General features: G+C 46.9%; 1 protein-coding gene across 1 annotated transcript in view; it reads left to right on the top strand.

Moving 5' to 3' along the window:
• The first annotated feature begins 21568 nt into the window (after nt 1-21568).
• Nucleotides 21569-25877, top strand: part of KIF6 (kinesin family member 6) — a 389098-nt gene continuing 384789 nt past the window's right edge. Inside the window, 1 exon segment of the mRNA XM_077485383.1 lies at nt 21569-21670. Coding sequence (XP_077341509.1) covers nt 21596-21670 — 75 coding nt within the window. The 5' untranslated portion in view covers nt 21569-21595.

Here is a 25877-nt window from a genome sequence, read left to right as displayed (position 1 = left end):
ATACCATAAAAAGTTCCAGTTGGTTGTGTTTGCGCCCCAGGCTAGAAGTTCCCAGTCCGCCCCTGCTCCCAGTGACCAAAACCTGCGCCTTTATTAAAGTTTATGTACAGGCAAAACTTTTTTTAGACCAGCTATTCTCATCCATAGTTTCCTAGGGGTTCCTTGAGCTATGGCTGATTGACCTTCCATCTGATGGTGCCGGCACAGTTCTGGGGCCAACGTCATATGCCAAAGCCAGCAACATGACATACATTTATATTTAGCTGTCTGTAAGGCCGCATACACACGACCGGACTTTTTGATGGACTAGGTCCGGCGGTCTTCCCGACGGACTTTCGGCGGAGGTCCAACGGACTTTCTGAATGAACGAACTTGGCCACACACTATCAAACCAAAGTCCAACGGATTTGAACGTGATGATGTACAACCAGACTAGAAAAAGGAAGTTCATAGCCAGTAGGCCAATAGCTGCCCTAGCGTCGGTTTTCGTCCGTCGGACTAGCATACACATGAATGGATTTCACGATAGGAACTGGGTCCGGCGGAAAAATTTGAAACATGTTGTATTTCTAAAGTCCATCAGGTTTTTGGACAGCAAAAGTCCGATGGAGCCCACACACGACCGGATTGTTTGACGGATTTGTTCCGTCAGACCTTTGCTGACGAAAAGTCCAGTCGTGTGTACACGGAATTAGTGTGGAATTCTGACCACGACTTCATGGGGCACTTTTTCCACTGATCACCAATGTAAGAAGCATTCTTACCACAACCAGTAACCCACGATTTAAAGGCCAGTCTTCCCACTGATCACCAATGTAAGGAACATTCCCCCCATTGACCAAAAATTTAAGGGGTATTCTTCCCACTAGCCACCAATTTAAGGGACATTCTTCCCCACTATTCACCAATATACGGAACATTCTTCCCACTGATCACCAATGTAAGGAACATTCTTCTCACTGATCACCAATGTAAGGAACATTCTTCTCACTGATCACCAATGTAAGGAACATTCTTCTCACTGATCACCAATGTAAGGAACATTCTTCTCACTGATCACCAATGTAAGGAACATTCTTCTCACTGATCACCAATGTAAGGAGCATTCTTCTCACTGATCACCAATGTAAGGAGCATTCTTCTCACTGATCACCAATGTAAGGAACATTCTTCTCACTGATCACCAATGTAAGGAACATTCTTCCCACTGATCACCAATGTAAGGAGCATTCTTCCCACTGATCACCAATGTAAGGAACATTCTTCCCACTGATCACCAATGTAAGGAACATTCTTCCCACTGATCACCAATGTAAGGAACATTCTTCCCACTGATCACCAATGTAAGGAACATTCTTCTCACTGATCTCCAATGTAAGGAACATTCTTCTCACTGATCACCAATGTAAGGAACATTCTTCTCACTGATCACCAATGTAAGGGGCATTCTTCTCACTGATCACCAATGTAAGGAACATTCTTCTCACTGATCACCAATGTAAGGAACATTCTTCCCACTGATCACCAATGTAAGGAACATTCTTCTCACTGATCACCAATGTAAGGAACATTCTTCCCACTGATCACCAATGTAAGGAACATTCTTCTCACTGATCACCAATGTAAGGAACATTCTTCTCACTGATCACCAATGTAAGGAACATTCTTCTCACTGATCACCAATGTAAGGAACATTCTTCCCACTGATCACCAATGTAAGGAACATTCTTCTCACTGATCACCAATGTAAGGAACATTCTTCCCACTGATCACCAATGTAAGGAACATTCTTCTCACTGATCACCAATGTAAGGGACATTCTTCTCACTGATCACCAATGTAAGGAACATTCTTCTCACTGATCACCAATGTAAGGAACATTCTTCTCACCGATCACCAATGTAAGGAACATTCTTCTCACTGATCACCAATGTAAGGGACATTCTTCTCACTGATCACCAATGTAAGGAACATTCTTCTCACTGATCACCAATGTAAGGGGCATTCTTCTCACTGATCACCAATGTAAGGAACATTCTTCTCACTGATCACCAATGTAAGGAACATTCTTCCCACTGATCACCAATGTAAGGAACATTCTTCTCACTGATCACCAATGTAAGGAACATTCTTCCCACTGATCACCAATGTAAGGAACATTCTTCCCACTGATCACCAATGTAAGGGGCATTCTTCTCACTGATCACCAATGTAAGGAACATTCTTGTCACTGATCACCAATGTAAGGAACATTCTTCCCACTGATCACCAATGTAAGGAACATTCTTCCCACTGATCACCAATGTAAGGAACATTCTTCCCACTGATCACCAATGTAAGGAACATTCTTCTCACTGATCACCAATGTAAGGAACATTCTTCTCACTGATCACCAATGTAAGGAACATTCTTCTCACTGACCCCTGAGGAATTAACTTTAATTTCGTAAGACCTGAAAATTATTCCAAGGGTTTTTCTGGGTTAAAAAGATTGAGAAAAGCTGGGATAGATTGCAAATTTATTTATTTTTCCTTCTTTCTTTGTCTTCACTTGGTAGAGTCACCTACTTTGTTGGTCTTGGTGACCATTGTCCCTGAGACAGAAAGTGATGGGAAATCCAACATTTTACGGTTCTTACCAGAAAGGGAAATCTTCCAGTCAGAACCGATGTCTGTGTGAAGAAGAGAATCCCTCTGACTTTGAAAAGATCACTTTGAGGTATCTGGTGTTTTTGGCTATGGGACGCTTCTAATGGACTGCTGGGTGGATAGGTGTCCTCCATGTATGTAGGCCAATGGACTCTTCTCACTAGTAGGAAGAACCTGCGGGCCAACCCTACCAGCTGCGACAAGCTGTCCGTCATTCCAGCATTTTAAGCATATTGCTGGATTTGTGCTGGGACATCCATGTCTGGGCACTCCCGTATCCTCGTATTAGAATATGCGCTATTGTTTTCCAGTTCTGCCCCTAAAACTGTAATATTTCCAACACCTGCTAACCATATGCGGCACAAGCTGGACCAGCTCAAAGTGCTGCACAACTGGCAGAGAGATTTATGAGTCTTCTGTTCTGGTAAGTAATGACTGAGCTCTTCTAACTGCTGCTGCCAGCCTTGTCCGTTCCGTAATGAGGAACATCCCCATTTTCTGTCCTTTCCAGGGACTTATTCTGACTGTGGCGGAAGCCCTGGAGGTGCCTTCAATCAGCAGTTGCCTTTTGTCCTTAATGAAATTCCATTTTTTATTATACTTGTCTTTGTGGAGCCCAGAATGAAGTTATAAGCGTGTGGCTGCCAGACAAGAAGGGCATGAGAGGCTCACAATCTTCCGGGAGAAGGATGACTGAATGGCTTTGAAAATTAACAAATGCTCCACCGCAGTCACATTCTATTATTAGTATAAATTTATATAGCACTGACATATGCTGTGGTGCTATACAGGGAACACTGAACCAGTCACATTAGTCTCTGCACCAGAGGAGCTTACACTCTAATGTCCCCCCTCAGTCACACACTATTATTACTATAAAAATTTATATAGCTGAGACATATACCCAGTGGCGACCGGTGCTCAAAATGTTTTCTGGGGGGCGCAAAAAAACGTAAAAGTTCTGAAAAAAACCCCATCAAACTCAGCCACTGTGCCAAATCAAATACTCCCAATATGCCATCAAATGCTACCACTGTGCCCCATCAAATACAGCTACTGTGCTCATCTTATGCAGCCACTGTGCCCATCAAATGCAGCCTCACTGTGTCTGATAAAATTCAGCCTCACTGTGTCCCATAAAATTCAGCCTCACTGTGTCCCATAAAATGCAGCCTCACTGTGTCCCATAAAATGCAGCCTCACTGTGTCCCATAAAATTCAGCCTCACTGTGTCCCATCAAATGCAGCCTCACTGTCCCATCAAATGCAGCCTGTATCCTATCAAATGTAGCCTGTGTCCCATCAAATGCAGCTTGTGTCCCATCAAATGCAGCCTGTGTCCCAACAAATGCAGCCTGTGTCCCAACAAATGCAGCCTCATCAAATGCAGCCTCACTGTCCCATCCAATGCAGCCTGTCCCCCATCAAATGCAGCCTGTGCCCCAACAAATGCAGCCTCACTGTCCCATCAAATTCTGCCTGTGTCCCATCAAATGCAGCCTCACTGTCCCATCAAATGCAGCCTCACTGTCCCATCCAATGCAGCCTGTCCCCCATCAAATGCAGCCTGTGTCCCAACAAATGCAGCCTCACTGTCCCATCAAATGCTGCCTGTGTCCCATCAAATGCAGCCTCACTGTCCCATCAAATGCAGCCTCACTGTCCAATCCAATGCAGCCTGTGCCCCATAAAATGCAGCCTGCATCCCATCAAATGGAGCCTCACTGTCCCATCAAATGACGCCTCACTGTCCCATCCAATGCAGCCTGTGCCCCATCAAATGCAGCCTGTGTCCCATCAAATGCAGCCTGTGTCCCAACAAATGCAGCCTCACTGTCCCATATAAATGCTGCCTGTGTCCCATCAAATGCAGCCTGTGTCCCATCAAATGCAGCCTCACTGTCCCATCAAATGCAGCCTCACTGTGTCCCATCAAACGCAGCCTCACTGTCCCATCAAATTCAGCCTGTGTACCATCAAATGCAGCCTCACTGTCCCATCAACCCCCCCGTTTTCACTTACCTTGCTGTGGTGTCCTCTCCTCCTGCTGTGTCTCCTTCAGTGGCAGCGGTGGTGGAGGAGTCCGCTCCTCATACTTCCTCCTCTTGGGCGCAATGGGAGAGGGAAAACCGGAAGTGACATCTAACTCGGATGTCAATCAAACCACCCGGCCGTAGTAATACTGCAGGCTTTGGGCAGAAGCTGTTTTGCGTGATGGAATGCGCTGCAAGGCAGGACAAAAGCCTGCAAACGAAGAGCCTCACCTGCAATCTTGTGATTGCATAGACGTGGCACTTCCCATAGTGCGCTGTGTCCGGTGCCCGAAAAAAAAAAATGTATTTAAAAAAAAAAAATGGCCTTAAAAAAAAAAAGTTGAAAAATATGTCCTTAAGTGCACTGTGTCCGGCGCCAGAACACAGTGCACTTAAGGACCTTTTTCTATTTTTTTTTTAAGGCCATTTTTTTTTTATTAATTTTTTTGCCTGGAGGGGGGGGGCGGCTCTTGTGCACCCCCCTATGGACGGGCCGCCACTGCATATACTGCAGTGCTGTACAGAGAACACTGAGCCAGTCACATCAGCCTCTGTACCAGAAGAGTTTACACTCTAAAGTCCCCCACCAGTCACAAGGGGATAATGGTGACATCATTGCCCAAATATGAACACTAAATAAAAGAATATAACTGACTAGAATAGAAAAGAATAGAATAGAAAAAAGGGATAGAATAGAAAAAAAAAAAATAAAGTAAACAGAACAAAATAGAAAAGAAAAGAAAAAAAATAAATATAATAGAATATAAATTAAAGGGATAAAATAGAATATAATAGAATAAAAAATAGATTAGAAGATTAGACTTGGCTAGAATAAAAAAGAATAGAATAGAAAAAAGGGATAGAATAAAAAAATTTAAAATAAAGTAAAAAAATAGAACAAAATAGAAAAGAAAAGAAAAAAAAACAGAATAGAAATTAAAAGGATGAAATAGATTATAAAAGAATAAAAAATAGACTAGAACAGAATAAAATATGAAGAATATAACCATCTTCTGAAATTTGAGTTTTAAATAGAATAAATTAAAATTTAAATACAATAGAAAATAATAGACTAGATAATAAAATAATAGAATTGACTAGAATAGAAAAGAATAGAATAGAAAAAAGGGATAGAATATAAAATAAAAAATGTAAGTAAAAAATAGAACAAAATAGAAAAGAAAATAAAAAAAACAGAATAGAAATTAAAGGGATGAAATAGAATATAATAGAATAAAAAATATACTATAACAGAATAAAATATGAGGAATATAAGCATCTTCTGAAATTGGAATTTCAAATAGAATAAATTAAAATTTGAATACAATAGAAAATAATAGACTAGATAATAAAAGAATAGAATTGACTAGAATAGAAAAGAATAGAATAGAACAAAGGAATAGAATAGAAAATAAAAAAAAATAAAGTAAACAGAACAAAATAGAAAAGAAAATAAAAAAAACTGAATATAATAAAGAATAAAAATTAAAGGGATAAAATAGAATATAATAGAATAAAAAATAGATTAGAAGATTAGGCTTGGCTGGAATAGAAAAGAATAGAATAGAATAAAAGGGATAGAATAAAAAATAAAAAATAAAGTAAAAAAAAGAACAAAATAGAAAAGAAAAGAAAAAAAAACATTCTATTGTTCTATTTTTTTACTTTATTTTTTATTTTTTATTCTATCCCTTTTTTCTATTCTATTATTTTCTATTCTAGCCAAGTCTAATCTAAAGGGATGAAATATAACATAATAAAATAAAAAATAGACTAGAACAGAATATGATATGAAGAATATAACCATCTTCTGAAATTTTAATTTCAAATAGAATAAATTAAAATTTGAATACAATAGAAAATAATAGACTAGATAATAAAAGAATAGAATTGACTAGAATAGAAAAGAATAGAATAGAACAAAGGGATAGAATAAAAAAGAAAAAAAATAAAGTAAACAGAACAAAATAGAAAAGAAAAGAAAAAAAACTGAATATAATAAAGAATAAAAATTAAAGGGATAAAATAGAATATAATAGAATAAAAAATAGATTAGAAGATTAGGCTTGGCTGGAATAGAAAAGAATAGAATAGAATAAAAGGGATAGAATAAAAAGTAAAAAAAATAACTAAATAGAAAAGAAAAGAAAAAAAAACATTCTATTGTTCTATTTTTTTACTTTATTTTTTATTTTTTATTCTATCCCTTTTTTCTATTCTATTATTTTCTATTCTAGCCAAGTCTAATCTAAAGGGATGAAATAGAACATAATAGAATAAAAAAATAGACTAGAACAGAATAAGATATGAAGAATATAACCATCTTCTGAAATATGAATTTCAAATAGAATAAATAAAAATTTGAATACAATAGAAAATAATAGACTAGAAAATAAAATAATAGTATCAGCTAGAATCGACTAGAAACAAATAGAATAGAATACACAGAAGAAAATAATAAAACAGAATAAAAAGAATATAACAATATAACTGTTTTCCGAAATTTGAATTTGAAGTTTGAATTTGGGTAGGGTAGAAAAGAAGAGAATATAATATAAAAGAAAAGAATAGAATGAAAAATAAAAGAATAGAATAGAAAAAAAAACAATAGAATAGAATGGAATAGAAAGAATATAACCATCTTCCAAAATTCAAATTTCTAATAGAATAAATTCGATTTCGAATGGAATTTGATGTAAACGTATTTCAAAGGGGAATTTGAATCGATTGATGAATTTCCATCAATCAGTGAAATTAAGTTCAAATTCGGAAAATTCCGGTCGATTCGGATTTCGAATAAACGAAGCGAATTCCAAAAAAACGAATTTAATGAATTTAACTAAACAAATTTATGTGAGACGAAAAAAAACGTTTGTGTTCGGCACATGTGTAAGGTCGGATCTTAGCGATGGTCACTTTAAGGGAAAGGGGGTAAACCGCCATCTTCCAGAACTTCCCATTCTGCTGCGATGGCCATAATTGGGTCCATCGGTCGGGGATTACACCGGATTACACCGGATTACACCGGGATTAGGACGGCTGATAAAGCAGAGATGCTGGAACTCTCGGAAACATATGAAGGAGAAGTTTGCGGGGTCAGCCAGCGAGGACGTAATGAGGTGAGATGGTAACAATGTAAGAAAGCAATATCTCTATTTGGCTTCTTATTTAGCTGCATATTAAGTTGCCAGGTGACATCATGGAAAGCCGTCTTCGGTCCGCCGCCTCCATGGCTTCCAAGAGGGACGGGATCCAGGAAGTGAAGGAAAGTCGGCAAGAGCCGGAGGCAGGAAGAGAGCCGAATGATGGGAGCCAGGCCATTCCGAAACATGAAAGCCATCCAGTCCAATCTCCGCACTCCATGAGAACCTCGTTATCTTACTGGGAACAATGGTTATATATATATATATAGAGAGAGAGAGAGCTGGAGGTTTATGGGACGGCAGCTGGCTCACAGTTCTGGATCCAATCTGTAAAGATTATGGATCCAAGAAATGGGAAATGTAGACTGTAAGACACAAAATAAGATAAATCTACAATAAAAAAAAGAAAGTTCTGTTTCATTGTTTTAAAATAACTGCAGACTATTCAGACAGGATGTCCATAATAAGGGGCAAGAGTGACAGTTATGCCCCGTACACACGAGAGGGATTAAGTCTGACAGACCTCCAAAGGAGTTCCGCCGGAGTTCCGCCGGAGTTCCGACGGAGTTCTGGCGGACTTTTCGACCGAACGGACTTGACCACACACCATCACACCAAACTCCGACGGAGTCGAACGTGATGACGTACGACTGGATTCGACGTAGGAAGTTCCTAGACAGTAGCCAATAGCTGCCCTAGCGTCGGTTTTAGTCCGTCGGAGTAGCACACACACGAGCGGATTTTTCAAAGGGGACCGGGTCCGGCGGAGTTCCGTCGGGAAAATTTAAAGCATGCTTCATTTCTAAAGTCCGTCAGACTTTAGCTTCGCTAAAGTCCGTTGCAGCCCACACACGATCGGATAGTCCGCCGGACTCAGTCCGTCGGAGTTTGGATGTCGAAAAGTCCGCTCGTGTGTACGGGGCATTAAAGGGCGGTGACATCACTGAGAACACAGCCTATCCATTCGCTAGAGACTGGTGACATCATTGAGATTGCAGCCTATCCAATCACTAGAGACCAGTGACATCACTGAGAATTCATCCTATCCATTCACTAGAGAACGGTGACCTCACTGAGAGTGCAGCCTATCCATTCACTAGAGAGCGGTGACATCACTGAGAGTGCAGCCTATCCATTCACTAGAGACGGATGACATCACTAAGAGCGCAGCCTGTTCATTCACTAGAGACGGATGACATCACTGAGAGTGCAGCCTATCCATTCACTAGAGACCAGTGACATCACTGAGAATTCATCCTATCCATTCACTAGAGAGCGGTGACATCACTGAGAATGCAGCCTATCCATTCACTAGAGAGCGGTGACATCACTGAGAATGCAGCCTATCCATTCACTAGAGAGCGGTGACATCACTGAGAGTGCAGCCTATCCATTCACTAGAGACCGGTGACATCACTGACAATGCCGCCTATCCATTCACTAGAGACCGGTGACATCACTGAGAATGCAGCCTATCCATTCACTAGAGACCGGTGACATCACTGAGAATGCAACCTATCCATTCACTAGAGAGCGGTGACATCACTGAGAATGCAGCCTGTCCATTCACTAGAGAGCGGTGACATCACTGACAATGCAGCCTAGCCATTCACTAGAGACCAGTGACATCACTGACAATGCAGCCTATCCATTCCCTAGAGACCGGTGACATCACTGAGAATGCAGCCTATCCGATCACTAGAGACCGGTGACATCACTGAGAGTACAGCCTATCCAATCACTAGAGACCGGTGACATCACTGACAATGCAGCCTATCCATTCACTAGAGAGCGGTGACATCACTGAGAATGTAAATGATTCCTGTAAGAACACAGGGTGGTACTGTGGATACTAATAAATACAAAGTGCCACGCCTCATTGAGATTGGAAATAGATGAGGAAATCTTGGACTTTTTAGGCACAAAAGTTGTAAAAATATATAAATGTATTTACGGATAATGACAGAACGTGTATAAAACCACACTGATACAATAGATGAATGAGGAAGGTATAAAGCTACATATAACCAATTTATAGCTGAAATGGAATCTAAAAAGCAATGTGTTGTATAATAACGATGAATCGAGGAGTGCGGCTATAGAGCAGTGAAGAGATATCTTACTCTACATGTTACGTCCCTTGTGCTTCTTCAGGAGAATTTGAATAATATGTCATGTAAAGTATAAACTCACAGCTAAAAGCAACACAAACAGAATGCAGGGCGGCTGCTGGAGGGTCAGGTAATCCCATCACAAAGCAGAAAATCCATTATTAATGACGGGCCTTGCTGATGGAAATATGAAGCCAGAGATAAGTGAAAGAATTCCACTATCTCAAGGGATTCCCGGGAGTATCCGGGATGTATATGGTGATGTAGTATATGGATATCCGTGGCGGCTAGTGAAGTTTTAGGATGGGGGGAGCCAGACCCCGTCCTTCCTTTTTGACCCCTCCCACTTGGTGAAAATGGGCATGGCTTCAGCGGAATAGTGGGCGTGGCTCTAAGGTGGTGTGGTTAGTGTCTGAGATGAACGAGGGATGGAGGGAGAGGGAGAGAGGGATGGAGGGACAGCAGGCCCAGATCCTACACAACAATAGAAATATGTGTATTCTAGAAAGTTTAACAATCAGTAAATAAAGATATTTCAAACACCTGGTGTTAGCACTTCAATCATACCGGCACCATGGTTGTTATGGTGTCAGGATGATCGAAGAGCATTATTTCTATTATAACATTGTAATATAAAATGAAATCATTCAACTCACCATAATGCAGAATCAGTGGGAGCCCTGAGCGTGTCACTAGCCACGTTGCCCACCACCAGATGCCATCAGGTGTCCCTAGCAGAGTCCCTCCTTACATGCAGCCTGTGTTCCTCCAAATTGCAGCAGTATGTGTCCCCATCAAATTGCAGCAGCATGTGTCACCATTAAATTGCAGCAGCATGTGTCACACCAAATTTCAGCAGCATGTGTCCCACCAAGTTGTAGCAGCATGTGTCACCACCAATTGCAGCAGCATGCGTCCCACCAAATTGCAGCAGCATGTGTCCCACCAAGTTGCAGCAGCATGTGTCACCACTAATTGCAGCAGCATGCGTCCCACCAAATTGCAGCAGCATGTGTCACTGCCAAATTGCAGCAGCATGTGTCCCACCAAATTTCAGCAGCATGTGTCCCACCAAGTTGCAGCAGCATGTGTTCCACCAAATTTCAGCAGCATGTGTCCCACCACGTTGTAGCAGCATGTGTCACCAAGTTGCAGCAGCATGTGTCCCAAGTTGCAGCAGAATGTGTCACCAAGTTGCAGCAGCATGTGTCCCACCAAGTTGCAGCAGCATGTGTCCCACCAAGTTGCAACAGCATGTGTCCCACCAAGTTGCAGCAGCATGTGTCCCACCAAGTTGCAGCAGCATGTGTCCCACCAAGTTGCAGCAGCATGCTTCCCACCAAGTTGCAGCAGCACGTGTCACCAAGTTGCAGCAGCATGTGTCCCACCAAGTTGCAGCAGCATGGATAGGATAGGAAGGGGAATGGTAGGAGGAGAATAAAATGTATCAGGAAAAGTGAAAATAAAAAACCCTTTCCCTTGCCTGTGATTTGAGGACACACAGGGGGGGATGTGATTTGGGGACACACAGGGGGGTTGGGATTTGGGGACACGCAGGGGGATGTGATTTGGGCACACACAGGGATAATGGGATTTGGGGACATACAGGGGTAATGTGATTTGGGGACACATGGATGTGATTTGGGGACACACAGGGGGGTTGGGATTTGGGGACACACAGGGGGGTTGGGATTTGGGGACACATAGGGGGGATGTGATTTGAGGATATACAGGGGGGATGTGATTTGGGGACACACAGGGGGATGTGATTTGGGGACACACAGGGGGGATGTGATTTTGGGACACACAGGAGGGATGTGATTTGGGACACACCGGGGGGGATTGGATTTGGGGACACACAGGGGGGTTGGATTTGGGGACACACCGGGGTTGGGAATTGGGGACAAATGGGGGGGGTTGTGATTTGGGGACACACTGGGGGGGGGGGTTGCAGTGATTGGAGTTTGCGTTATAATATAAAAGCAACACAAACAGAATGCAGGGCGGGTGCTGGAGGGTCAGGTAATCCCATCACAAAGCAGAAAATCCATTATTAATGACGGGACTTGCTGATGGGAATATGAAGCCAGAGATAAGTGAAAGAATTCCACTATCTCAAGGGATTCCCGGGAGTATAAGGGATGTATATGGTGATGTAGTATATGGATATCCGTGGCGGCTAGTGAAGTTTTAGGATGGGGGGGTGCCAGACCCCGTCCTTCCTTTTTGACCCCTCCCACTTGTCGAAAATGGGCGTGGCTTCAGCAGAATAGTGGGCGTGGCTCTAAAGGGGTGTGTAGGGATGAGCCGAACACCCCCCGGTTCGGTTCGCACCAGAACTTTCGAACGGACCCCGCGTTCGTTACGAACGTTAGAACCCCATTGAAGTCTATGGGACTCGAACGTTCGAAATGGAAAGTGCTAATTTTAACGGCTAATATGCAAGATACTGTCCTAAAAAGGGTTTGGGGACCTGCCTCCTGCCTCAGGGGACATGGGTCAATGCAAAAAAAAGTTTTAAAAATGGCCGTTTTGGCGGGAGCACTGATTTTACTGACGATTAAAGTGAAAAAAAAAAGTGAAATATTCCTGTAAATATGGTGCCTGGGGGGTGTCTGTAGGATGCCTGTGAAGTGCCACGTGTTTCCCGTGTTTAGAACAGTCCCTGCACAAAATGACATTAAACGGAAATAACACCATTTAAAACTGCTTGCGGTTTTAATGTTATATCTGGTTCCTGCAATATGGTTGAAAATCATTGAGAAAAATGGCATGGGTAGCCCTCCCTGCCCATTACCAGCCTATTTGGGTCTTGTACGCATATTAAGGGGAACCCCGTACCCATATTAAAAAAAGGAAATGCGTGTGGCCCCCAGGCCCTATATACTCAGAACAGCAGTATACAGGCGGTGCAAACAAGACAGGGACTGTGTAGGTTTGTTGTGTTAAGTTGAATCTGTTTGTCATTTTCAACCGGTACATTTTTAAAGTGTAGCTCCACTCAAAAAAACTATTTTTAAGCTTTTTGGAAAACATAGGGAAGGGTTATCACCCCTGTATAATTTGTTTTGTCGTCCATCTTTTTTCATCTCACTTGCTGTTGTCTCCTTCCGTTTGCAAGTAGGAGATGTTTGTAAGTTGGATGTTTGAAAGTAGGGGCCTGCCCTATATGCTCTGCAGAAATGGCGGAACAAGGTGTTGGTTTTGCCACAACATTGTAAGCCCTCAAAGTGACTCTTGGTGGGCGCTGGAGCGCCCTGCTGTGAACGATTATATCAAGAATTGTAATTACATGCCATTGTTGAACAGTGGTAGAAAAATTGACCTTTGGTGGTTGTGGTGCTGGTGCCACAACACTATAAGTCCTCACAGTTACTCTGGGTGGGCACAGGAAGGGGCCCTCCTGTGAAATATTATATCAAGAATTGTAATTACATGTCCCTGTTAAACAGGGGCAGAAAAATTGGGCCTTAGGCACTGGTGCTGGTGCCACCACAATGCAACCTCTGCCATATACTCTAGTTTTATTGCAGGAATTAGCCCTGCTGCAAAGCATTGCATCAAAAATTGTAATTAAACGCCCCTGTTAAACAGGGGCAGAAAAATTGGGCTGCTGGCATCACCCAGAACCAAAAAACTCCTGCAGATGCCTTTTTTATAGAACAGCAGAGATAAAGAGGTATATACAGATGTATACTGTGCTGTGCTGGAAGCACACACAACTTCCAATAACTCCTGCAGATGGCAATTGGGCTCAAATAGAGAACAGCTATGTAGGTGGATTATAGCGGTATGTACTGGGTACAGAGCACACAGACAGCACGCACTATCTCCTAACACTACTGACTGCAAGCTCTATTATTAAAGATGGATCACTAGCTATATAGGTGAGGTGAATATAGCGGTGTATACTGCGGTCAGGGCACGCAGACAATAACAAGAAAACAGCAGAGATAAAGGGGTATATACAGATGTATACTGTGCTGTGCTGGAGGCACACACAACTTCCAATAACTCCTGCAGAGGGCAAGTGGGCTCAAATAGAGAACAGCTATGTAGGTGGATATAGCGGTATGTACTGGGTACAGAGCACGCACTATCTCCTAACACTACTGACTGCAAGCTCTATTATTAAAGATAGATCACTAGCTATATAGGTGAGGTGAATATAGTGGTGTATACTGCAGTCAGGGCACAGACAATAACCACTACACAACAGCAAGATAGGAAATCAGCCAAAAACGATTGGTGTGTAACTGTGTTAAAGGTACACAGAACACCCACTGCTTCAGATGCCAACACACTACACGAGGCCACCTCAAAGGCGGCCTTATATAGTGTGGGGCGTGCACTACACAGCCTGAGCTATGATTGGCCACAGGCATCCTGCCTGTGGCCAATCATGGCTCTCCTCGCTGCTGGCGCTGCGATTGGCCAAGCATGCGGGGTCACAGTGCATGCTTGGCCAATCATGAGCCAGCAATGCACTGCGCCATCGCAGTGCATTGTGGGCCATGCGCGCCACACGAATTTTGACGCGAACGGACCAAGAGTTCGGATTTCATCGAACGGACGAACAGCCAATGTTCGAGTCGAACGTACGTTCGACTCGAACACGAAGCTCATCCCTAGTGGCGGCTAGTGAAGTTTTAGGATGGGGGGCGCCAGACCCCGTCCTTCCTTTTTGACTCCTCCCACTTGTCAAAATGGGTGTGGCTTCAGCAGAATAGTGGGTGTGGCTCTAAAGTGGTGTGGTTAGTGTCTGAGATGAACGAGGGATGGAGGGAGAGGGAGAGAGGGATGGAGGGACAGCAGGCCCAGATCCTACACAACAATATAAATATGTGTATTCTAGAAAGTTTAACAATCAGTAAATAAAGATATTTCAAACACCTGGTGTTAGCACTTCAATCATACCGGCACCATGGTTGTTATGGTGTCAGGATGATCGAAGAGCATTATTTCTATTATAACATTGTAATATAAAATGAAATCATTCAACTCACCATAATGCAGAATCAGTGGGAGCCCTGAGCGTGTCACTAGCCACGTCGCCCACCACCAGATGCCATCAGGTGTCCCTAGCAGAGTCCCTCCTTACATGCAGCCTGTGTTCCACCAAATTGCAGCAATATGTGTCCCCATCAAATTGCAGCAGCATGTGTCACCATTAAATTGCAGCAGCATGTGTCACACCAAATTGCAGCAGCATGTGTCCCACCAAGTTGTAGCAGCATGTGTCACCACCAATTGTAGCAGCATGCGTCCCACCAAATTGCAGCAGCATGTGTCCCACCAAGTTGCAGCAGCATGTGTCACCACTAATTGCAGCAGCATGCGTCCCACCAAATTGCGGCAGCATGTGTCCCACCAAGTTGCAGCAGCATGTGTCACCACTAATTGCAGCAGCATGTGTCCCACCAAATTGCAGCAGCATGTGTCACCACTAATTGCAGCAGCATGCGTCCCACCAAATTGCAGCAGCATGTGTCACTGCCAGATTGCAGCAGCATGTGTCCCACCACGTTGCAGCAGCATGTGTCCCACCAAATTTCAGCAGCATGTGTCCCACCAAGTTGCAGCAGCATGTCCCCCCCCAAATTTCAGCAGCATGTGTACCACCACGTTGCAGCAGCATGTGTCACCAAGTTGCAGCAGCATGTGTCCCAAGTTGCAGCAGAATGTGTCACCAAGTTGCAGCAGCATGTGTCCCACCAAGCTGCAGCAGCATGCGTCCCACCAAGTTGCAGCAGCATGCTTCCCACCAAGTTGCAACAGCATGTGTCCCACCAAGTTGCAGCAGCATGCGTCCCACCAAGTTGCAGCAGCATGCTTCCCACCAAGTTGCAGCAGCATGCGTCCCACCAAGTTGCAGCAGCATGCTTCCCACCAAGTTGCAACAGCATGTGTCCCACCAAGTTGCAGCAGCATGCGTCCCACCAAGTTGCAGCAGCATGCTTCCCACCAAGTTGCAGCAGCACGTGTCACCAAGTTGCAGCAGCATGCTTCCCACCAAGTTGCAGCAGCATGCTTCCCACCAAGTTGCAGCAGCACGTGTCACCAAGTTGCAGCAGCATGTGTCCCACCAAGTTGCAGTAGCATGGATAGGATAGGAAGAGAATAAAATGTATCAGGAAAAGTGAAAATAAAAAACCCTTTCCCTTGCCTGTGATTTGAGGACACACAGGGGGGGATGTGATTTGGGGACACACAGGGGGGTTGGGATTTGGGGACACGCAGGGGGGTTGGGATTTGGGGACACGCAGGGGGATGTGATTTGGGCACACACAGGGATAATGTGATTTGGGCACACACAGGGGTAATGTGATTTGGGGACACATGGATGTGATTTGGGGACACACAGGGGGGTTGGGATTTGGGGACACATAGGGGGGATGTGATTTGAGGATATACAGGGGGGATGTGATTTGGGGACACACAGGGGGATGTGATTTGGGGACACACAGGGGGGATGTGATTTTGGGACACACAGGAGGGATGTGATTTGGGACACACCGGGGGGGATGGGATTTGGGGACACACAGGGGGGTTGGATTTGGGGACACACCGGGGTTGGGAATTGGGGACAAATGGGGGGGTTGTGATTTGGGGACACACTGGGGGGGGGGGTTGCAGTGATTGGAGTTTGCGTTATAATATTCCTCGTAGTTTTGGCACACTTTCACCCGCTGATGACATCACCGGCATTCTGGATCGGAGTTTTTCATGGCTGGATATTTATAGCTCAGAATTTCCTGTTTATCTCTCAGGACTCTAATATGACTTCAGCTCACTAAACAATTACTGAGAGATATCAGGACTTATAAATAGAGAGATGCAGCAGGTCAGATATTCAGGGGTCACTGATGAAGAAAACTCAGTGGGATTTTATATTATATCAGTAAATACCGGAGGGGGAGGGGTGTACTGTGCAGGGTATACAGGAGGAGGGGGAGGGGTGTACTGTGCAGGGTATACAGGAGGAGGGGGGAGGGGGGTACTGTGCAGGGTTTACAGGAGGAGGGGGGGTGTACTGTGCAGGGTATACAGGAGGAGGGGAGGGGTGTACTGTGCAGGGTATACAGGAGGAGGGTGAGGGGTGTACTGTGCAGGGTTTACAGGAGGAGGGGGGGTGTACTGTGCAGGGTATACAGGGGGGGGGGAGGAGTGTACAGTGCAGGGTATATAGAAGGGGGGGTGTACAGTGCAGGGTATATAGGAGGGGGAGGGGTGTACAGTGCAGGGTATATAGGAGGGGGGTGGATGTACAGTGCAGGGTATATAGGAGGGGGAGGGGTGTACAGTGCAGGGTATATAGGAGGGGGAGGGGTGTACTGTGCAGGTATACAGGAGGAGGGGGAGGGGTGTACTGTGCAGGGTATACAGGAGGGGGAGGGGTGTACTGTGCAGGTATACAGGAGGAGGGGGAGGGGTGTACAGTGCAACGTATATAGGAGGGGGAGGGGTGTACTGTGCAGGTATACAGGAGGAGGGGGAGGAGTGTACTGTGCAGGGTATACAGGAGGGGGAGGGGTGTACTGTGCAGGTATACAGGAGGAGGGGGGGGGGTGTACTGTGAAGGGTATACAGGAGGGGGAGGGGTGTACTGTGCAGGGTATACAGGAGGGGGAGGGGTGTACTGTGCAGGGTAAACAGGAGGGGGATGGGTGTACTGTGCAGGGTATACAGGAGGAGGGGGAGGGGTGTACTGTGCAGGGTATACAGGAGGGGGAGGGGTGTACTGTGCAGGGTATACAGTGAAGGAAAAAGGTATTTGCTCCCCTGCTGATTTTGTACATTTGCCCATTGCAAAGAAACGATCCGTCTATGATTTTAATGGTCAGTTTATTCAACAACAGAATCATGCAGAAAAACGCATTTCAAAAAAGTTTTAAATTGATTTGCATTTTAATGAGTGAAATAAGTATTTGACCCCTTCCCAAAACATGACTTAGTACTTGGTGGCAGAACCCTTGTTGGCAGTCACAGAGGTCAGACGTTCCTTGGAGTTGGCCACCAGGTTCGCACATCTCAGGAGGGATTTTGTCCTCTTTGCAGATCCTCTCCAAGTCATTAAGGTTTCCAGGCTGACGTTTGGTGACTCGAACCTTCAGATCCCTCCACAGATTTTCTATGGGATTAAGGTCTGGAGACTGGCTAGGCCACTCTAGGACCTCATTGTGCTCAATGTTCTTCTTGAGCCACTCCTTTGTTGCCTTGGCCGTGTGTGTTTTGGGGGTCATTGTCATGCTGGAATACCCATCCACCACCTATCTTCAATACCCTGGCTGAGGGGAATAGAAGAAATGGCCGCACACCACTTTAATCTTTTATTCGGACATCCCAAAACGACAAGAACCAGAGTGCTGGGTAGACGCGTTTCACACACTTCACGTGCGCTTAGTTATTAATGTCAGTAATGACTAAGCGCACGTGAAGTGTGTGAAACGCGTCTACCCAGCACTCTGGTTCTTGTCGTTTTGGAACGTCAGCACCTGTCCATGTGATTTCCTGAGCAGGGGGGACCTGGTGGTCCCTGTAGGATTTCAGTCCTTCCCGGTGTAGTGTGTCACCAATTGTTTTCTTGGTGACTTTGGTTCCAGCTGAGATCATTGACAAGATCCTCCCGTGTAGTTCTGGGCGGATTCCTCACCGTTCTCATCATCACTGAAACTCCACGGTGAGATCTTCCATGGAGCCCCAGACCGAGGGAGACTGACAGATATTTTGTGTTTCTTCCATTTGAGAATAATCGCACCAACTGTTGTCACCCTCTCACCTTGTGTAGGTCTACAATCTCATCCCCGACATCCTTGGACAGCTTTTTGGTCTCGGCCATGGTGGAGAGATTGGAATCTGATTACTTCTGTGGACAGGTGTCGTTTATACAGGTAACAAGCTGAGATTAGGAGCACTCCCTTATAAGAGAGTGCTCCTCATCTCAGCTTGTTGCCTGTATAGAAGACACAACTTCACACAGCTACCTGGGAGCCACAAATCTTGCTGATTGATAGGGGATCAAATACTTATTTCACATTAAAATGCAAATCAATTTATAACTTTTTTGAAATGAGTTTTTCTGGATATTTTTGTTGTTATTCCGTCTCTCACTGGTAAAATAAACCAACCAATAAAATTATAGACGGATCGTTTCTTTGTCAGGGCAAACATACAAAATCAGCAGGGGGTCAAATACTTTTTTCTCCTCACTGTACAGGAGGGGGGAGGAGTGTACAGTGCAGGGTATATGGGAGGGGGAGGAGTGTACAGTGCAGGGTATATAGGAGGGGGAGGAGTGTACAGTGCAGGGTATATAGGAGGGGGAGGAGTGTACAGTGCAGGGTATATAGGAGGGGGTGGCTGTACAGTGCAGGGTATATAGGAGGGGGAGGAGTGTACAGTGCAGGGTATATAGGAGGGGGTGGCTGTACAGTGCAGGGTATATAGGAGGGGGGAGGAGTGTACAGTGCAGGGTATATAGGAGGGGGGAGGAGTGTACAGTGCAGGGTATATAGGAGGGGGGTGGCTGTACAGTGCAGGGTATATAGGAGGGGGAGGGGTGTAGAGTGCAGGGTATATAGGAGGGGGGAGGGGTGTACAGTGCAGGGCATATAGGAGGGGGGAGGGGTGTACAGTGGATGGTATATAAGAGGGGGGAGGGGTGTACAGTGCAGGGTATATAGGAGGGGGAGGAGTGTACAGTGCAGGGTATATAGGAGGGGGTGTACAGTGCATGGTATATAGGAGGGGGGTGTACAGTTCATGGTATATAGGAGGGGGTGGATGTACAGTGCAGGGTATATAGGAGGGGGAGGGTATATAGGAGGGGGAGGGTATATAGGAGGGGGAGGGGTGTACAGTGTAGGGTATATAGGAGGGGTGTACAGTGCAGGGTATAAAGGAGGGGGGAGTGGTGTACAGTGCAGGGTATATAGGAGGGGGGAGTGGTGTACAGTGCAGGGTATAAAGGAGGGGGGAGTGGTGTACAGTGCAGGGTATATAGGAGGGGGAGGGTATATAGGAGGGGGAGGGGTGTACAGTGTAGGGTATATAGGAGGGGGAGGGGTGTACAGTGTAGGGTATATAGGAGGGGGGTGTACAGTTCATGGTATATAGGAGGGGGTGGATGTACAGTGCAGGGTATATAGGAGGGGGAGGGTATATAGGAGGGGGAGGGGTGTACAGTGTAGGGTATATAGGAGGGGTGTACAGTGCAGGGTATAAAGGAGGGGGGAGTGGTGTACAGTGCAGGGTATATAGGAGGGGGGAGTGGTGTACAGTGCAGGGTATAAAGGAGGGGGGAGTGGTGTACAGTGCAGGGTATATAGGAGGGGGAGGGTATATAGGAGGGGGAGGGGTGTACAGTGTAGGGTATATAGGAGGGGGAGGGGTGTACAGTGTAGGGTATATAGGAGGGGTGTACAGTTCATGGTATATAGGAGGGGGTGGATGTACAGTGCAGGGTATATAGGAGGGGGAGGGTATATAGGAGGGGGAGGGTATATAGGAGGGGGAGGGGTGTACAGTGTAGGGTATATAGGAGGGGTGTACAGTGCAGGGTATAAAGGAGGGGGGAGTGGTGTACAGTGCAGGGTATATAGGAGGGGGGAGTGGTGTACAGTGCAGGGTATAAAGGAGGGGGGAGTGGTGTACAGTGCAGGGTATATAGGAGGGGGAGGGTATATAGGAGGGGGAGGGGTGTACAGTGCAGGGTATATAGGAGGGGGAGGGGTGTAGAGTGCAGGGTATATAGGAGGGGGGAGGGGTGTACAGTGCAGGGCATATAGGAGGGGGGAGGGGTGTACAGTGGATGGTATATAAGAGGGGGGAGGGGTGTACAGTGCAGGGTATATAGGAGGGGGGAGGAGTGTACAGTGCAGGGTATATAGGAGGGGGGTGTACAGTGCATGGTATATAGGAGGGGGGTGTACAGTTCATGGTATATAGGAGGGGGTGGATGTACAGTGCAGGGTATATAGGAGGGGGAGGGTATATAGGAGGGGGAGGGTATATAGGAGGGGGAGGGGTGTACAGTGTAGGGTATATAGGAGGGGTGTACAGTGCAGGGTATAAAGGAGGGGGGAGTGGTGTACAGTGCAGGGTATATAGGAGGGGGGAGTGGTGTACAGTGCAGGGTATAAAGGAGGGGGGAGTGGTGTACAGTGCAGGGTATATAGGAGGGGGAGGGTATATAGGAGGGGGAGGGGTGTACAGTGTAGGGTATATAGGAGGGGTGTACAGTGCAGAGTATAAAGGAGGGGGGAGTGGTGTACAGTGCAGGGTATATAGGAGGGGGAGGGTATATAGGAGGGGGAGGGGTGTACAGTGTAGGGTATATAGGAGGGGGAGGGGTGTACAGTGTAGGGTATATAGGAGGGGGAGGGGTGTACAGTGTAGGGTATATAGGAGGGGGAGGGGTGTACAGTGTAGGGTATATAGGAGGGGTGTACAGTGTAGGGTATATAGGAGGGGTGTACAGTTCAGGGTATATAGGAGGGGGGAGGGGTTTTGGTGAATATTATGAGTCGGACGATGTTGTCGGGTAGGCGTGTCGCCAATGAAGGCGTGTCTTAGATGGGGGTGGGGAAGACTGTTTGTTTGATCATGTGACGCGCTCTTCCCGATCACGTGATCACGTGGAGTCCGTAGTTACGGTTGCTATGGTGAAGATGGTGCGCGAGGCCATCCGAATCTACTGCCGCCTCCGACCGAACAGCCGCCGCCACACCTCCGGGGTGAGATACCGGGAGAGGAGGGAAGAGCCGGGGGCCGCCGCCTCCATACCGGGCACTGATAATACGGCAGAGGGAGGAGGGGGGACATTATACTGGGGGGGGAGGAGATTTCTGGGAACGGTCTATAGGGGGATCAGTATCCGGGGACGGAGTTCTGGTTGTACCTTCGTGTTTACATTATTGGGGGACATATTTCTGGGTGATATTGGAGGTGCGGAGGGACTCGTGTCCTCCATCCCTCCATCCCATCCTCCGATCCCCCATCCCATCCTCCGATCCCTCCATCCCGACCTACGATCCCTCCATCCCATCCTCCGATCCCTCCATCCCGACCTACGATCCCTCCATCCCATCCTCCGATCCCTCCATCCCATCCTCTGATCCCGACCTACGATCCCGACCATCCCATCCTCCGATCCCTCCATCCCATCCTCCGATCCCTCCATCTTATCCTCCGATCCCTCCATCCCGACCTACGATCCCTCCATCCCGACCTCCGATCCCTCCATCCCATCCTCCGATCCCTCCATCCCATCCTCTGATCCCGACCTACGATCCCTCCGATCCCGACCATCCCATCCTCCGATCCCTCCATCCCATCCTCCGATCCCTCCATCTTATCCTCCGATCCCTCCATCCCGACCTACGATCCCTCCATCCCGACCTCCGATCCCTCCATCCCGACCTCCGATCCCTCCATCCCGACCTACGATCCCTCCATCCCGACCTACGATCCCTCCATCCCGACCTACGATCCCTCCATCCCATCCTCCGATCCCTCCATCCCGACCTACGATCCCTCCATCCCGACCTCCGATCCCTCCATCCCGACCTCCGATCCCTCCATCCCGACCTACGATCCCTCCATCCCGACCTACGATCCCTCCATCCCGACCTACGATCCCTCCATCCCGACCTACGATCCCTCCATCCCGACCTACGATCCCTCCACCCCGACCTACGATCCCTCCACCCCGACCTATGATCCCTCCACCCCGACCTATGATCCCTCCACCCCGTCCTCCGATCCCTCCATCCCATCCTCTGATCCCGACCTACGATCCCTCCGATCCCGACCATCCCATCCTCCGATCCCGACCATCCCATCCTCCGATCCCTCCATCCTATCCTCCGATCCCTCCATCCCGACCTACGATCCCTCCATCCCGACCTCCGATCCCTCCATCCCGACCTCCTATCCCTCCATCCCGACCTACGATCCCTCCATCCCGACCTCCGATCCCTCCATCCCGACCTACGATCCCTCCATCCCGACCTCCGATCCCTCCATCCCATCCTACGATCCCTCCATCCCGACCTACGATCCCTCCATCCCGACCTACGATCCCTCCATCCCGACCTACGATCCCTCCATCCCGACCTACGATCCCTCCATCCCGACCTACGATCCCTCCACCCCGACCTACGATCCCTCCACCATCCCTCCACCCCGTCCTCCGATCCCTCCATCCCATCCTTTGATCCCTCCATCCTTTCCTCCGATCCCTCCATCCCTCATCCATCCTCCGATCCCTCCATCCCATCCTCCGATCCCTCCATCCCTCATCCATCCTCAGATTCCCTCCATCAATCCTCCGGTCCCTCCATCCTATCCCATCCTCCGATCCATCCCATCCTCCAATCCCTTCCTCCGATCCACCCCTCCATCCCTTCCCCCAAACCCTCCATCCTCCGATCCGTCCATACCATCCTCTGGTCCCCCCATCCGTCCTCCGGTCCCTCCATCCCATCCGTCCTCCGGTCCCTCCATCCCATCCGTCCTCCGATCCCTCTATCTCATCCTCCGATCCCTCCATCCCGCCCCTTCCTCCGATCCCTCCATCCCATCCTCCGATCCCTCCATCCCGTCCCATCCTCAGGTCCCTCCATCCCAATCGGAAATGTGAAAGAATTGCGCTAGACCCCTAACACAAAATAATAAAATCCTGTGAATAATTCCCCAATAATTGTATCATCAATAAAGGAATAAAGAAAAATAAAAAGTGATTAAACACAAACTTTGGCATGGAAAATTAATGTGCAGTGAAAACGTGAAAAGTCCTCACAGACTAATAATCAATACCAATGATAACGAGTCCAAATACCAACATCGGTGCAAAAATATAAAGTGAACCTTACAAAAAGTTGATATTAATTATATTGCAAATGATATAATGTCCATCCGAGAGTAAATAATCTTCATAAACATGTGCCACGTCCGATCCACCAATAGTGTAAAGGTTTTCTTCTTACCAGAGATCTGTGACCCCCCCCCCCCCGCCACAGAGCGCCACAGAGTGTCACAGAGCGCCACAGAGCGCCACAGAGCGCCACAGAGCGCCACAGAGCGCCACAGAGTGTCACAGAGAGCCACAGAGCGCCACAGAGCGCCACAGAGAGCCACAGAGCGCCACAGAGAGCCACAGAGCGCCACAGAGCGCCACAGAGTGCCACAGAGAGCTTGCCATTTATTGAATATAAAACAAAGCGATTGCACTTACAAACAGTGGAAATATCTGTACACAACCATGATGCACCCTCCAATGTCCAATCACAGCCCAGAGCTCTGTGTTGACAATCAACACAGGGCTCTATAGAGAGGGAACGATCTCTCTGTTTCTGATCCCTGCAAAGCAGAGATGAGAAAAAAACAGATCTATTAGTAAAAAGCAGCACATAACACACACAATACACATCGTTAGGCACACATTTAACCCTCTGATCGCCCCCTAGATGTTGACCTCTTCCCAGCCAGTGTCATTAGTACAGTGATAGTGTATAGTATTATCATTAGAGGTGCACCAAATGGAAATTTTGGTACGGGTGCACCTGTCCGAAACCAAAAATTACAGTCTTTTTAAGAAATATATATTGTATTCAACTTTTTAATTATTATCATGAATTTAACCACTTGCTTACTGGGCACTTATACCCCCCCCCCCCCCTTCCTGCCCAGGCCAATTTTCAGCGCTGTCACACTTTGAATGACAATTGCGCAGTCATGCTACGCTGCACCCAGATGATATTTTTACAATTTTCTACCCACAAATAGAGCTTTCTTTTGGTGGTATTTGATCATCTCTGCATTTTTTTTTTTTTTTAACTTTTGCTAAACAAATAAAAAAAAGACCGAACATTTTGATAAAAACACGTTTTTCTTTGTTTCTGTTATAACATTTTGTAAATGAGTACGTTTTCTCCTTCACTGATGGGCGGCGCTGATATGCCGCAATGATGGGCGGCGCTGATATGCCGCAATGATGGGCGGCGCTGATATGCCACAATGATGGGCGGCGCTGATATGCCGCAATGATGGGCGGCGCTGATATGCCGCAATGATGGGCGGAGCTGATATGCCGCAATGATGGGCGGCGCTGATATGCCGCAATGATGGGCGGCACTGATATGCCGCAATGATGGGCGACACTGATATGCCACAATGATGGGCGGCACTGATATGCCGCAATGATGGGAGGAGCTGATATGCCACAATGATGGGCGGCACTAATATGCCACAATGATGGTCGGCGCTGATATGCCACAATGATGGGCGGCGCTGATATGCAGCAATGATGGGCGGCGCTGATATGCCGCAATGATGGGCGGAGCTGATATGCAGCAATGATGGGCGGCGCTGATATGCCGCAATGATGGGCGGAGCTGATATGCAGCAATGATGGGCGGCACTGATATGCCACAATGATGGGCAACACTAATATGCCACAATGATGGGCGGCACTAATATGCCACAATGATGGGCGGCACTGATATGCCACAATGATGGGCGGCGCTGATATGCCGCAATGATGGGCGGCGCTGATATGCAGCAATGATGGGCGGCGCTGATATGCCGCAATGATGGGCGGCGCTGATATGCCGCAGTGATGGGCGGCGCTGATATGCCGCAATGATGGGCGGAGCTGATATGCCGCAATGATGGGCGGCGCTGATATGCCGCAATGATGGGCGGCGCTGATATGCAGCAATGATGGGCGGCGCTGATATGCCGCAATGATGGGCGGCGCTGATATGCCGCAATGATGGGCGGCGCTGATACGCCGCAATGATGGGCGGCGCTGATATGCCGCAATGATGGGCGGCGCTGATATGCCGCAATGATGGGCGGCGCTGATATGCAGCAATGATGGGCGGCGCTGATATGCAGCAATGATGAGGCGACAGTGATATGAAGCACTGATGGGCGGTA

The sequence above is a fragment of the Lithobates pipiens genome, unplaced genomic scaffold (assembly GCF_037356315.1).
Source record: "Lithobates pipiens isolate NorthernLeopardFrog02 unplaced genomic scaffold, aLitPip1_a1.2 Scaffold_18, whole genome shotgun sequence".
NCBI lineage: Eukaryota > Metazoa > Chordata > Amphibia > Anura > Ranidae > Lithobates > Lithobates pipiens.
Note: the sequence above shows the minus strand (reverse complement) of the source record. Positions and strands in the feature narration are given on the sequence as shown.